General features: G+C 41.8%; 1 protein-coding gene across 1 annotated transcript in view; it reads left to right on the plus strand.

Moving 5' to 3' along the window:
- The window catches only part of LOC126236010 (ryanodine receptor), a 702,826-nt gene that overhangs the window by 239,920 nt on the left and 448,732 nt on the right, over window positions 1-14,174 (plus strand). Inside the window, exons 15-18 of the mRNA XM_049945018.1 lie at window positions 191-360; window positions 3,725-3,915; window positions 9,351-9,491; window positions 13,595-13,692. Of these exons, the coding sequence (XP_049800975.1) occupies window positions 191-360; window positions 3,725-3,915; window positions 9,351-9,491; window positions 13,595-13,692 (600 nt within the window). The remainder of the gene's footprint in view (window positions 1-190; window positions 361-3,724; window positions 3,916-9,350; window positions 9,492-13,594; window positions 13,693-14,174) is intronic.

The raw sequence follows: 14,174 nt of genomic DNA on the forward strand, positions 1-14,174 counted from the left end.
TCACTTCATAAACATATTTGAGCCTGTGAACAACATAGCCCAGAAAGTTATATTGTTCTCAAATTTGAATGTGATTATTTTTGCTTCCTCTGTTTTGACTCTTTCCCCTGAACAAATGCTCATAGAATGGTTTGTCATTTTCACTTGCTAGAATGAATGTCTGTTACTTATTCACATTTTGTGTTTTCAGCTGCCATAATAAAAGGAAACCACACAAACTGTGCTCAGTTTGCCAACTCAAATAGACTGAATTGGTTATTCAGCAGACTGGGTTCACAGGCATCTAGTGAGGGTACAGGAATGCTGGATGTGCTCCATTGCGTTCTCATTGATTCACCAGAAGCATTGAATATGATGAGGGTAAGTTCAGAACTCTTTTCTGTGTTTTGGGGAAATTAATCTATATAATTTTCACCTCTATTGCTGCACTAATACATGATGTTGGAGATATTTTAACCCAAAGGGAAATTCATGTGTGTCAGAGCAGATGTGTGTCAAAGTGCTATATATTTTGACATAAAACCATGATATTATCGTCAAATGAGCAGATGTACTGAGATGCTATTGCATTGTCCACTCTGCATATGGGGTCAACTACAAGATAACACCTCAGTACACCAGATATCGCCTGATTTTTCTATCAAAATGTCCTTTGGGAAACACTTTAGCCTCACATGTTTTAGCTCAATTATCATTTTTGTATTTCAGTTGGGATATAAAATACTGATGCTCAGATAAGGTAAACAGTGACATGACATGATATATAAATTTAACAACACGCTAATATTGAAGATGTTGCGGTGAAATGACAGCTGTGTAGTGCTGGAATGGGAACAGGGATGGGGCTGGATGGGTGAAGACAGCAACTAACGAGGGTTGAGACCAGGAGGGTTACAGGCATGTAGGATGTATTGCAGGGAAAGTTCCCACCTGTGCTATTCAGAAAAGCTGGTGTTGGTGGGAAGGATCCATATGGCACAGGCTGTGAAGCAGTCATTGAGATGAGGGATATTATGTTTGGCAGCGTGTTCAGCAACAGGGTGGTCCACTTATTTTTTGGCCACAGTTTGTCGGTGGCCATTCATGTGGACAGACAGCTTGTTGGTTGTCATGCCTACATAGAATGCAGCACAGTGGTTGCAGCTTAGCTTGTAAATCACATGACTGGTTTCACAGGTAGCCCTGCCTTTGATGGGATAGGTGATGTTAATGACTGAACTGGAGTAGGTGGTGGTAGGAGGATGTATGGGACAGGTCTTGCATCTAGGTCTATTACAGGGGTATGAGCCATGAGGTAAGGGATTGGGAGCAGGGATTTATGTAAGGATGGACGAGTATATTGTGAAGGTTTGGTGGGCAGTGGAATACCACTGTAGGAGGGGTGGGAAGGATAGTGGGCAGGACATTTCTCATTTCAGGGCACGACGAGAGGTAATCGAAACCCTGGCAGAGAATGTAATTCAGTTGCTCCAGTCCCAGGTGGTACTGAGTTACGAGGGGAATGCTCCTCTGTGGCCGGACTGTAGGACTTTGGTAGGTGGTGGGAGCCTGGAAAGATAAGGCACAGGAGATTTGTTTCTGTACAAGGTTGGGAGGATAATTACAGTCAGTGAAGGCTTCAGTGAGACCCTCGGTATATTCTGAGAGGGGCTGCTTGTCATGAGAGTGGCTGCTCGTCACTGCAGATGCGATGACCACGGGTGGCTCGGCTGTATGGAAGGGACTTCTTGGTATGGAATTGGTGGGAGCTATTGAAATGGAGGTATTGCTGGGGGTTAGTAGGTTTGATATGGACGGAGGTACTGATGTAGCCATCTCTGAGGTGGAGGTCAACATCTAGGAAGGTGGCTTGTTGGGTTGAGTAGGACCAGGTGAAGCAAATGGGGGAGAAGTTGTTGAGGTTCTGGAGGAATGTGGACGGGGTGTCCTCACCTTCAATTCAGATAGCAAAGATGTCATCAATGAATCTGAACCAGGTGTGGGGTTTAGGATTCTGGGTTTTTAGGAAGGATTCCTCTAGGTGGCCCACGAATAGGTTGGCATAGGATGGTGCCATGTGGGTGCCCATAGCCATACCCCAGATTTGTTTGTAGGTAATGCCTTCAAAGAAGAAGTAATTGTGGGTGAGGATATAGTTGGTCATTGCGACTAGGAAGGAGGTTGTTGATTTGGAATCCATAGGGTGTCTGGAAAGGTAGTGTTCAATAGCAGTAAGGCCATGGGCATTAGAAATGTTAGTGTACAGGAAGGTGGCATCAACAGTGATGAGCAGGCCACCGTGCAGTAAAGGGACAGGAACTGTGGAGAATCAGTGGAGGAAATGGTTGACATCTTTTATATAGGAGGATAGGTTCTGGGTAATAGATTGAAGGTGTTGGTCTATGAGAGCAGAGATTCTCTCAGTTGGGGCACAGTAACCGGCCACAATGGGTCATCCTGGGTGGTTGGGTTTATTACTTTAGGAAGCATGTAGAAGGTGGGGGTGCGGGGAGTGGTAGGGGTAAGTAGAGCGATGTACTCTGGGGAGAGGTTCTGGGATGGGCCTAAGGATTTGAGTAGTGACTGTAGATCCTGCTGGATTACTGGAATGGGGTCTCTGTGGCAAGGTTTGTAGGTGGAAGTATCTGACAGTTGATGGAGTCCTTCTGCCAGGTAATCCATGCGGTTCAAAACATCGGTGATGGAGCCTTTGTCTGCAGGTCGGGATCAGTTTTTAGATGGTGGACTGCAGTTCTTTCTGCGGATGTAAGGTTAGTTTGCATGTTGAGGCATTTGGGGAATGATGGTAAGGCAAGGTTCGAGGTTAATAAATTCTGGAAAGTCGACAGGGGTTCATTTGGAGGGCAGTGGGGGTGGATCACGGTTGGATGGAGGAGTGAACTGAGTTAGGCAAGGTTCAATATTGGTATTTTGTTGAGCTTGATTGGTAGGGTTCGTGGCGAAAAAGTGTTACCACTGTAGGGACTGGGACAAGGAGAAGGTCTTAACAAGTCCTGCATGATAGAATTTGAGAGTAGGGCAAATGGTGAGGCCTTTGGAATGGACTGATATTTCTGGAATGGACTGATATTTCTGTGGGACTAAGTCTTCTGGAGGAAAGGTTCATGACTGTATTGTGGGTCTGTTTAGGTTCTGGGTTCTATGCGGTGGTGAGAGGGAGTTTTGGAGGGTGGGGTAAGTGTAGTAGGTCTGTGAGACAGGGTTTGTCAGCTATATATTATTTTAGTTTTGTGTGTACTTAATATTAGTTTATTTTTGCGCAGCCACTGTGAAGTTTTATCAAACCTTGTCAGTGGTTTGATTATCACTTGTGTCATTACAGAGGGTTGTATCATCAGCATATATTACTGACTTGTAGGGCAAAGAAGTAGGTAGCTCATTCACATATATTTTAAAAAGAAAAGAACCCACGACAGAACCTTGTGGCACTACTGTAGTGACATATAGGTTCCTTGGTCTACAATTATTTACTGTGACAATCTGTTTAAAGCTTGTTCATTGTCCTTGATGCCATATTATTCGAATTTAGAAATTAGTGTACCTTGTGGTAAAGTGTGATTTTTGAGTAATAAGTGGGAAAAATCTGTTAACATACAAATTTTGTAATTGTACTGCATAGAAACACTTTGAAAAATACTTGTTACTCAATATGTGTGACAGATTAATGTATCACCACTGTTCAGTGCAACAAGAAAACAATTTCATATGTTCATCATTGTTTCAGGATGAACACATTAAAGTTATCATATCTTTACTAGAGAAACATGGTCGAGATCCAAAAGTTCTTGATGTGCTGTGCTCATTGTGTGTGGGTAATGGTGTTGCAGTTAGAAGTTCACAAAATAACATATGTGATTTCTTGCTCCCTGGGAAAAATCTTCTTCTGCAAACACAGCTTGTGGACCATGTAGCAAGGTAAATTTTGTGATTTTTTAATACATTTTTGTAAAAAAGAAAATGTTGGTGTAGTTAGAAATGTCTATATGTATACTTTGAAAACCACTGTGAAGTGCATGGCATAGGTTACATCCTTGTACCAGTTATTAGGGCATTTTGTCATTCCATTCATGTCATTCGACTGCCAGCTCTTGCCTGGCCCACAGTGAGTGTGCTGCGGTGAGATGGGGGTGCTGGGTGGGGTGGGACGAGGGATGGAGAGGGGCGGGAGGCAAACCCCTCCTTGCCTCCCATCTCTGTCGATCCCTCACCACACCCCACCCTGCACCCCCACCTCACCCCAGTAGACTCACTGTGGGCCAGGCAAGAGCTGGCAGTCAAATGAGCACGAAGTAGGGAGACAGGCGTGTGCATGTGAGTCAGTGTGTGTTTGTGTGTATGTTTCTCCTACAGCTTCAGAAATAAATTCCATTCCAAAAGCTAGCAAGGCTCTGTACCTTTTGTTTGTGTGTCTGTCGACGATGCAGCGCTTCTGGCTTTCGGTGAGTCGTCTCCTTATACCTAAATAGTTCATTATAATACATAAAAATTTATGCAAATTAAATACATATTAAATTTCCAATTAAACATAGTGCCTAAAGGTTTAAACAATAAAACAAGTACATCATATTTACAATAAATGCTATTGGCAGAAAATGTTAAGTAGCATGTCTGTACTATAGTGTCACAACTTGTTCTTTTTTCCAACCACTAGCCATAGCTTTTGTTTGTGGGATCTTCAGTATATTATGGTTAAAAGAGGGGCTAACTCAGCCACATATTTGGTATAGAACCTCATAGGGATTCCATCGGGCCCTAGAGATTTGTTCACTTTTAACAATTTTAGATGTTTCTCAGCCCCATTGACACTAATATCGATTTTAACAATATGGAAAGGATAAATTGCTGGTCACACAACATAGGGGAAGACGTGAGATACAGATTGACAAAATGAGAAACAATCTTAGAAATGAAACTTCATGGCAGATTAAAACTGTGTGCTGGACCGAGACTTGAACTCGGGACCTTTCGCCCATCAAAGGCAAAGGTCCTGAGTTCGAGTCTCGGTCTGGCACACAGTTTTCATCTGCGCACACTCCGCTGCAGAGTGAAAATCTCATTCTGGAATCTTAGAAATATTTCAGCTTTCAGACAAAATCCTTCTTCAGAAGTAGAAAACACACAAACATTCACACAACACACACACACACACACACACACACACACACGCACACATACGCACACACGCATCCACCATCTCGAGGCACTGAGGCACAACTGCGATTGTATGTGGCATTAGTAGTGTTCTAACTGGGCTGGTATTGAGGGGGAATGTGGGGGGTGGGTAGAAAGAAGCATGGTATGGTATGGAGAGGAATAGCAGGTTGTGGCTGAGGGAAGATGCTAGTGCTGGCTGTGGGAGCCTGCAGGAATGTGATGGGGTCACAATAGAACTTCTAAGTGCATCATCAAGAGTTGGTGCTGGTCACGTTTAGGGAGGGGGGAGGGTGGAAGCGGAGTGGACTGTGTAGGAGTCTTAGGAGGATGGAAGGTGTGTGTGGTACTGGAGTGGGAGCAGGGAAGGGGAATAGGCACTTGGAGGACAGGGATTAGCATTGGTTGAGACAAAGGGGGTTACAAAAACAAAGGATATGTTGTAGGGAGCATTCCCCCCTGTACAGTTCAAAAGGCTGGTGTTGGTTCGAAGAATTCAGATGGTGTTGGCTGTGAAGCAGTCATTAAAGTGAAGCACATCATGCTGAGTAGCATGTTCAGCAACTGGGTGGTCCACCTGTCTGTTGGTCACAGTTTTGTAGTGGCCATTCATGTGGACAGACAACTTGTTAGTTCTCATTCCCATGTAGAATATAGCACCGTGTTTACAACTATATTTGTAGATCACATTGCTGCTCTCAAAGGTGGCCATCTCTTTGTTGGAGTAAAAGAAGTCAGTGACAGAACTGGAGTAGGTGGTAGTGGGAGGATGTATGGGACAGCTCTGAGCCATTAGGTGAAGGGTTGGGAGTACAGGTGGAGTACGCATGGACAAGGATATTGTGTAGGTTTGGTGGGCATTGGACTACCACTGTGGTTGGGGTGGGGAGTATATTTATCATTCCAGGGCAGGATGAGAGGTAGTTGAAATCCTACCACTATCTACCACCATCAAAGGAGCCTCCATCATACCCCTCCCACATTCTCTTATAGCTGCCAAACCCTGCCTTTCAGACATACTACATTTACCATATCCTCAGAAACTCCCTCCCGCCACCATGCAGAACCCAGAGCATAAACAGGTCCACAATATAGTAATGAATCTCTCTTTCAGAAGCCTCAGTCTCACAGAAATATCATTTCTTTCCAAATACCTAATCTTTTGCCCCACTCCCAAATTCAGTCCTCTCAGTTCCTACAGTGAGAGAACTTTTTCACCACCAGTCCTACAAATCAAACTCAATCCAAAACCAATATTGAAACTTGCCTGACTCAGTTCACTCCTCTAACCCTCCATGATCCACTGTCTCCAAATCATCCCCTGTTAACTTTCCAGAATTTCGCAGCCTTTAAACTTGCCTCACCACTGTTTCACAGAACTCTCAATATGGAAATCAATTGCACATCCACAAAAAGAACCACAATCCACCACATAAATGCTGATCCTGGCCTTGTAACTCCACCTGCTGACAAATACTCCATCATAGTGATAAATGAACAGCGGGGATTACCAGTCAGGAGGACTCTGCCAGCTGTCAGATACCGACAAGTCCTGCCACAGTTACCCCATTCTAAATATTCAACAGGATCTCCAGTTCGTGCTCAAACCCTTAAGTCCATCTCAGAACCTCTCCCCTGAGTCTGACTCTCTCCTCGCTGCCACCATTCCCTGCACTTCTACTTTTTATGTGCTTCCTGAAGTTCATAAGCCGAAGCACCCAGAACACCCCATTGTAGCTGGTTACTGTGTCACCACAGAGACAATCTCTGTCCTTGTTTACCAACACCTTCAGCCCTTAACTGTAACCTGCCCTTCTATGTAAAAGACAACCATTTCCTCCACCAACTCTCCACAGTTCTGGTTCCTGTATCATCTGGCACCCAGCTCATCACTGTTGCTGCCACCTCCCACAACACTAACATCCCCAGTGCTTGTGGCCTTGCCACTATTGAACACTATCTTTCCCAATGCCTAATGGATTCCAAAACTACAATCTCCATCCTTGTCACCGTGACCAACTACGTCCTCACCCTTAATTCTTCTCCTATGAAGGTGTCATCTAAACATAAATTTTTGGTACAGGAATGAGCACCTGCATCGCATTATCCTATGCTAACCTACTCAAAGGCAATCTAGAGGAGATCTTGATAACCACATGGAACCCAAACCCCTCACCTGGTTTAGATTCATTGGTGGCATCTCCATGATCTGGATTGACAATGAGGACACGATACTCACATTCCTCCAGAAGCACAACACCTGCTCCCCCCCCCCCCCCCCCAAAAAAAAAAAAAAAAAAAACCATTTCACCTGGTCCTCCTCAAAGCAACAAGTGACCCTCCTTCATGTTGACTTCCACCTCAAGGATTGCTACATCAATACCTCCATCCACATCAAACCTACCAACTAACAATACCTCCACCTCGACAGCTGCCACCTATTCCACACACAGAAGTCCCTTCCATACATTCTAGCCACTTGTGGTCATCACATCTGTAGTGATGAGAAGTCCCAATTCAAATATGTTAACGATCCCATTTAGGCCTTCACAGATCAAAATTACCTCCCAACCTTATCCAAAGCCAAATCTCCCACACCTTGTCTCATCAGTAATCCTAATATCCCTCACATAGTCCGGACACAAAGGATCACTCTTCTACAATCCACCCAGGACTAGAGCAAGTGTATGATATTCTCCCCAGGGTCTCAGCTATCTCTCATCCTGCCCTGAAAGGAGAAGTATCTTCCTCATATCCTCCCCACACCTCCAACAGTGGTATTCTGCCACCCACCCAGCCTATGCAATACCCTCAATACCCTTGCCCATCTCCACTCCACCCTTTCTGCCAACCCCTTGCCTCCATGGCTCACATCTCTGCAATAGACCTATATGCAAGACTTGCCCCATACATCCTCCCACTACCACCTGCTCCAGCTCTGCCACTGGCATCTCCTACTCCATCAAAGGCAGAGCCAACTGTGAAAACAGTCATGGGATTCTCTGTGTTAATGACAAGTAAAAAGCTGATGATATTTTTCTTGGGTCTGCAGCCAGATCAAGCAACCATCTAAACACAATATTTCTGTGGTGCACATTGCCGCCATATTTGGGTGGAATGTTGTATGTTAATCTCACCAGAACTGATTGATGTTGTGAATATGACCCTTTCATATGCTGTGGAATTCAACAAATCATTGCTGCTGCACCGTAGCACAAGTGAACATACAGTGCCCAGGTGGTCAAAGCCCGAAAATGACTGTCAGATACCACTATCAATAAACTCCACTGGTTGAGTCGAAGATCATTGTTTTCTAATGTGAGCTAAAACAAGGTTCCAAATATTGCTTAAAGAGTAACTGTTGTCTCTGTTTATAATATTGTCTGCCAATCTAATTTCAGTAACTGCCCTTAAAACGCAGCTGCAGTAGCAAGAGACATGGACAATGATTTGTGTCTGACCATACAACTTTCTATGTCCCTTGGTAAGGCAGTGCTCCCCCACAGCAGATATATCAGGCTGCATCAAATGTGTCTGACGATGGTTCTCAGTGCATCTGTGCTGAATAGTGCAAACTCTCTGGGCAGTATATGATTTCCCACCACTGCAAGGGATTTATATAAACATCAGGCTTCTTCAGTCATAGATCATATTTAACCAAGCCAAGGAGCACTCTAATTTTGGCTGGTGGATGCAATACACTTTTGATATTGTATCAACATTTCAGTGTCTTTGTCCTTGACCAACAACATCAGATGACATCTGTCGACAGATCGTGATTAAACTCACAAGTAAAGAACTGGACAAGTGAGCTGAAAAGACTTGAAGAGGCTGTGTAGATAAATATGTGCAAGAGTCAAGTGATATTTCATCTAACACCGTAATTAATATTTCTTACCAAATGTAAGTATATGTAGTAAGATATTAGAGCATTTCATTCACAGAGCACTTGTGTACAGAGACAGGTATAACAGTGGTACTCTTTGACCGCATAAGCAGCATCAAACATAGCCTCTGCTAAAAGATGTTACATGACATCAAACTCATTACAATCAATGTCCATGCACACAACAAGAACCTGTGCCTCATTGGTTGCCAGTAACTCTGTTCTTTTTTTTCCCAAGCTTGTACAGTCCTTTAATAGCTACTTGATTTTATACAGGATTTGTTGTTACATATGTTTTGTTTTATTATTCTAGTGTTCGGCCCAACATATTCGTTGGGCGAGTAGAGGGTTCTGCCATGTACCAGAAGTGGTACTTTGAAGTAACACTGGATCATATTGAGCAGACAACGCATATGACACCACATCTGAGAATCGGATGGGCCAATACTTCAGGGTATGTTTCTAGTTTACTGTGCAAAATATATTCATTTAATAACAATTACATGTAAATATTTGAACAAGTTGATATGAGGCCTGTTTTTGGAATGTTGTTTTTATATTAAACAAACACAAGTTGTTTTTAAAACAATTTTGTTATTACATGAAAACCTTTGCCTTACTCTACTTTTCTGGATAATTTCCACAAACATGAAGGCACTTATCCTAATTAACAACCAGTTACTGAATTCCATTATCATAAAAATCTGTCACCTGATTTGCAACTGTTACTGAACAGCCATTGATGTCATTCTGATGGTTATCACGAAATCAGGGAACAATGCACAGGACAACATCTCAGTTCTCACAACGGCATCACTGAACGAAATGGTGCAGTGGTGAGCACACTGGACTCACATTTTGGAGGATGACAGCTCAAATATGCATCTGACCATCCTGATACAGTTTTTCCATGATTTCCCTAAATTGCTCCATGCAAATGTCAGGATGGTTCTATCGAAAGGACATGGCCAGTTTCCTTCCACATCCTTGAAACAATCAGAACTTGTGCTCCATGTCTAATGAATTCATTCTCAACAGTATATTAAACGCTAATCTTCATTCCTCCACAATTGTATCTTGATTCCCTTATCACATGTTTCCTATCCGCATCCTGAACACAGCTGCACACAGCACAAGTCTTTGTTGAATGTTGTTTGTTCACACTAGGTGGAATAAGTTATGGAAAATATTGGCCAATCAGTTGCCTGAGGCCGGTGCTTGAAATGGACAACCCACTGCTTTTGAAATGAATCCCTCTCTATGGCTTTTGAAATAATGTACTCAATAACAACAATACAGAACTAAAGGATTTTTGTTCCACTTTTATGTTTTAAATAGCTTATACACATTTCACAAAGAAAGTCTGAGAAGATGGAAAAAGATTTTCTCACAATATTTCTTTCCTCTTTTCATTATGAGTTGCTGGGTTATTAGCTAAGCATTGACCTACTTTATCTAGTCCACCAATCATGTCATCATACTCCACAACTTCTGCTGGCTTCAGCAGATCTCCATGACTTGTTTACAGCTTTCATTTCAGCATTGTGAATAGTGATCAAGATAAAGTCTTCTCTCACGCCCTTGTGTTCAGTTGCTGTCCGTCTCTGAAAACAACATTTTCCCCCTTCTTTAGTTTCTTATGATGAAATAATGGAGGTGTGTCTCTTCTGTACGACTGCAAAGCTCCATAAATATCAATTATCTCAGAAGGCAGAAAGTTAAGGAGACTGGTAGTGGTTCTCAACACTAAGGCCACAGTCTTTATTCAGAAGTGGTTTTTATCAGTGTTGTTATGAGTTGAGCCAATTGTGGCATGTTTTCGTACATTTCGTTGCTTTTCCTGTGTACAAAATGAGGGACCATACTTCAGTATTGTTCAGCTTTGGCTGTGGGTGGTTCATAGGATCATATGTACTATAGTGAGAAATACAGAAATGCTTTTTCAGCATTTGAAATTGAGAAAAATTTAGAACCTGTTTGAATATTGAGTGTTTTGCGTAATACATTTGTGGACTGGGATTCGTCACAGTGGTTTGAAACAGTACAAAAATGATGTAACCACATTTTGTCTTTGGCACTGTCTTTCCACTTAGAAATATGTTGCTCAATACCACACCTGTTTGTCTCTGTCACAATATTTGTCAAATCATTGTCAGTGAACTGATCCACTTATGCCATGATGTCATCTGCACAGTTGTTCACTAGATGAACTGCAAAGTTTCCTTTAAATGGGAATATTATTGGAGCTACCTGTAACATAGCAGATATATTGATTTCACAGTATAATGTAATTGAATAGATAAAAAATCTACTCACCAAGTGGCAGCAGGAGAACACATGTATAAAAAAAGGTTTTATTTATGCATGCTTTTGGAGCCAGTGGCTCCTGCTTCCAGCAGAAGGTTTGAAGGAAAAGGAAGAGGGAGAAGGGAAACCAACTGGAGAGGTTTAGGAAAAGGGGTAGAGTTCAAAAAGTCATCCAGAACCCTGGATCAGGGGGTACTTATTGGATGGGATGAGAAGGAGAGACTGTTTTTTGGGGACTGCACTGGATGAGATTTGAAAAGCTGAGAGCTTAAAGGTGGAAGACAGGGTAATATACAAGGCAGAGATTACTCCTAAAACATTGTGTGTGAGTTAATAAGAGTGAAAAGCTAAGTGCATAACAGAGATGGGAGAAGGACAACGAAAAATAGACAGGTCAGAAAATGAAAGATGTCGAAAACTAAAACAGAGTGAAGAAAGGAGTAGTTACTGTGAAGAAATGCTGAGACAGAAGAAATTAACATAAATGAAGGGCAGGTGTGTGGTGAAAACCAAGGATGTGTTGTAGTGCTAGTTCCCACCTGTGGAGTTCTGAGAAACTGGTGTCTAGGGGAAGAATCCAGAGGGTGCGAGGTTATGACTTCATGTTTCACCCTGTTTCATGACATGCACCATCTGGATTCTTCTCCTAGACACCAGTTTCTCAGAACTCTGCTGGTGGAACTAGTGTACAACATGTCTTTGCTTTTCACCACCTACCTAGCCTTAATTTACATTAATTTTTTCTGTCTCAGCATTTCTTCACAGTAACTACTCCTTTCTTCATAATTTTTACCATCCCCCTCCCACCTCTGTTACATACAATGCACTTAGCTTTTCACTCTTATTAACTCATGCACAGTGTTTTAGCAGTAATCTCTGTCTTGCATATTATCCTGTCATCCACTCTTAAGCTGTCAGGTTTTCAAATCTCATCCAGTGCAGTCCCCAATCATCAGCCTTTCCTTCTCATCCCATCCAGTAAGTTCCTCCTAACCTGGGGTTCTGGGTGACGTTTCTGAACTCTACCCCTTTTCCTAAATTTCTCCAGTTCCTTTCCTTTCACTCCTCATCCTTCCCCTTCAACCATTCTGCTAGAATGAGGAGCCACAGGCTCTGAATGCTTGCGTAAGTAAAACCTTTTTTTATCTGTTCGTTCTCCTGCCACTGCTTAATGAGTGGATTTCTTATCCATCCAATTATGTTATATTTTCAAAAATTGATTATTTTTGTTGTTATAGACATATTTATCTCATATGAAAGGCTAGCAACTGCCATTCACCTGATGAACTGTCATCACTTGCAGTCTTCAGTGTAGTAATGGCACATTCTTCATCAGTTTCTGAGCTGCTAAATTCATTGTCACGTGCAGTATCAGTATCACTATCAATTTTCAAACATCACGGCCCAAACAACAATACTGTACATAGGATAAGAGTGCACATTTTGTTGTCAAGTATCCAAATATGCACAAAGTTGGGGAGCAATATCTAATGGCAACTGCCTCATCCAAAATCCTATTGGAAGGCAACAAATGCCAGAATGAATTATCCCTAGTTGCCAGTCACCAGTCAGTGCTAAAAATAACTTGAAAATGATCATCTGGACTAGGGTAAAACTGGAATGTTTTCTTAACCTTTAATGTCAAATTTCTGCAACAACTCTTCAGTGATGACAGAAGGTTGCTTTGCACTTCATCTTGAATATTAGTATGCAGATCTTTAAATGGTCTAACCAGTTTTCTTACCATTCCATCTCTCGTCATGTTTATCCCATAAACCTAACTACTCTGTGGTTAAATTTTGAGCAGTTTCACGTCTTTCACAAACAGAAAATGAATCAATACACTTATTTCACACTGAGTGAGATATTCAATTAACTGAGAAATTTTAAACAAGCAGAAACAATCAAGTACAAATGCTTCAGTTACGGTGTGTATGAGTTGCCAATAGATGCAGGTACTCAGCACGGGCTGTCATCACAGAGATGCAGCAGCAGTATTTAAAAGAAAAATGGTACTTACTTGAAAGACATGCTTCATGTTTGGCTTCAGTGAAATTCAGATCTTTTGCTGCAGCCTAATCAAAAATTGTACATTAATTAACACAAGTTAACAGTTCCAAGTGTTAAATCAAGAAACAGTCGTGATTGTGTATAAGAGTATTTTCTTTATAGGTTAGTTATATCTGTCTCAATCTTAATTACACAAGTGACATATGGCAAGAGATGATGTGATGATCGCATTTTTTTCAGGTATTGCCCTTACCCAGGAGGAGGTGAAAAATGGGGTGGAAATGGAGTGGGTGATGATCTTTATTCATATGGGTTTGATGGAGCCTACCTGTGGACAGGTGAGAAAAAAGCTTATGTACATTTCAGTAGTATGAGAGGTCTGACATTATTCCTTTCTTTCTATAGTTAATTAAATGACATTTGTAAAATGCTAATCCTGTTATTAATGTTTTTAATTTTGTTTAAAACAAATCTTCAACATGCATATAATAGAAGGTGTAATGGTAGACGGCCACCATACAGTTGAGTCACTGAGCATTCCCGGTCTTGTTTATGTGCCTCTCATACACTCAATGACTGAACTGTGTAGTGAGAGGTTACTTTTATTTCATCCAATATTTGTATTCCATCTAGGACTTTCTAGTTCCTCTGCAATATTCAATGTATTTTTTGATAAAATACATAACTGTAACACAATTATCCATAATGCTGTGAGCTGTATTTGAGCATTGGTCTGTGGCATTCTTAGCACTTCCCTTGAATATTTTAATAGATCATCATTGACCATCACATTGCATAAGGTATTTGGTCTTTATTTCAT

The sequence above is a fragment of the Schistocerca nitens genome, chromosome 2, assembly GCF_023898315.1.
Source record: "Schistocerca nitens isolate TAMUIC-IGC-003100 chromosome 2, iqSchNite1.1, whole genome shotgun sequence".
Lineage (NCBI taxonomy): Eukaryota > Metazoa > Arthropoda > Insecta > Orthoptera > Acrididae > Schistocerca > Schistocerca nitens.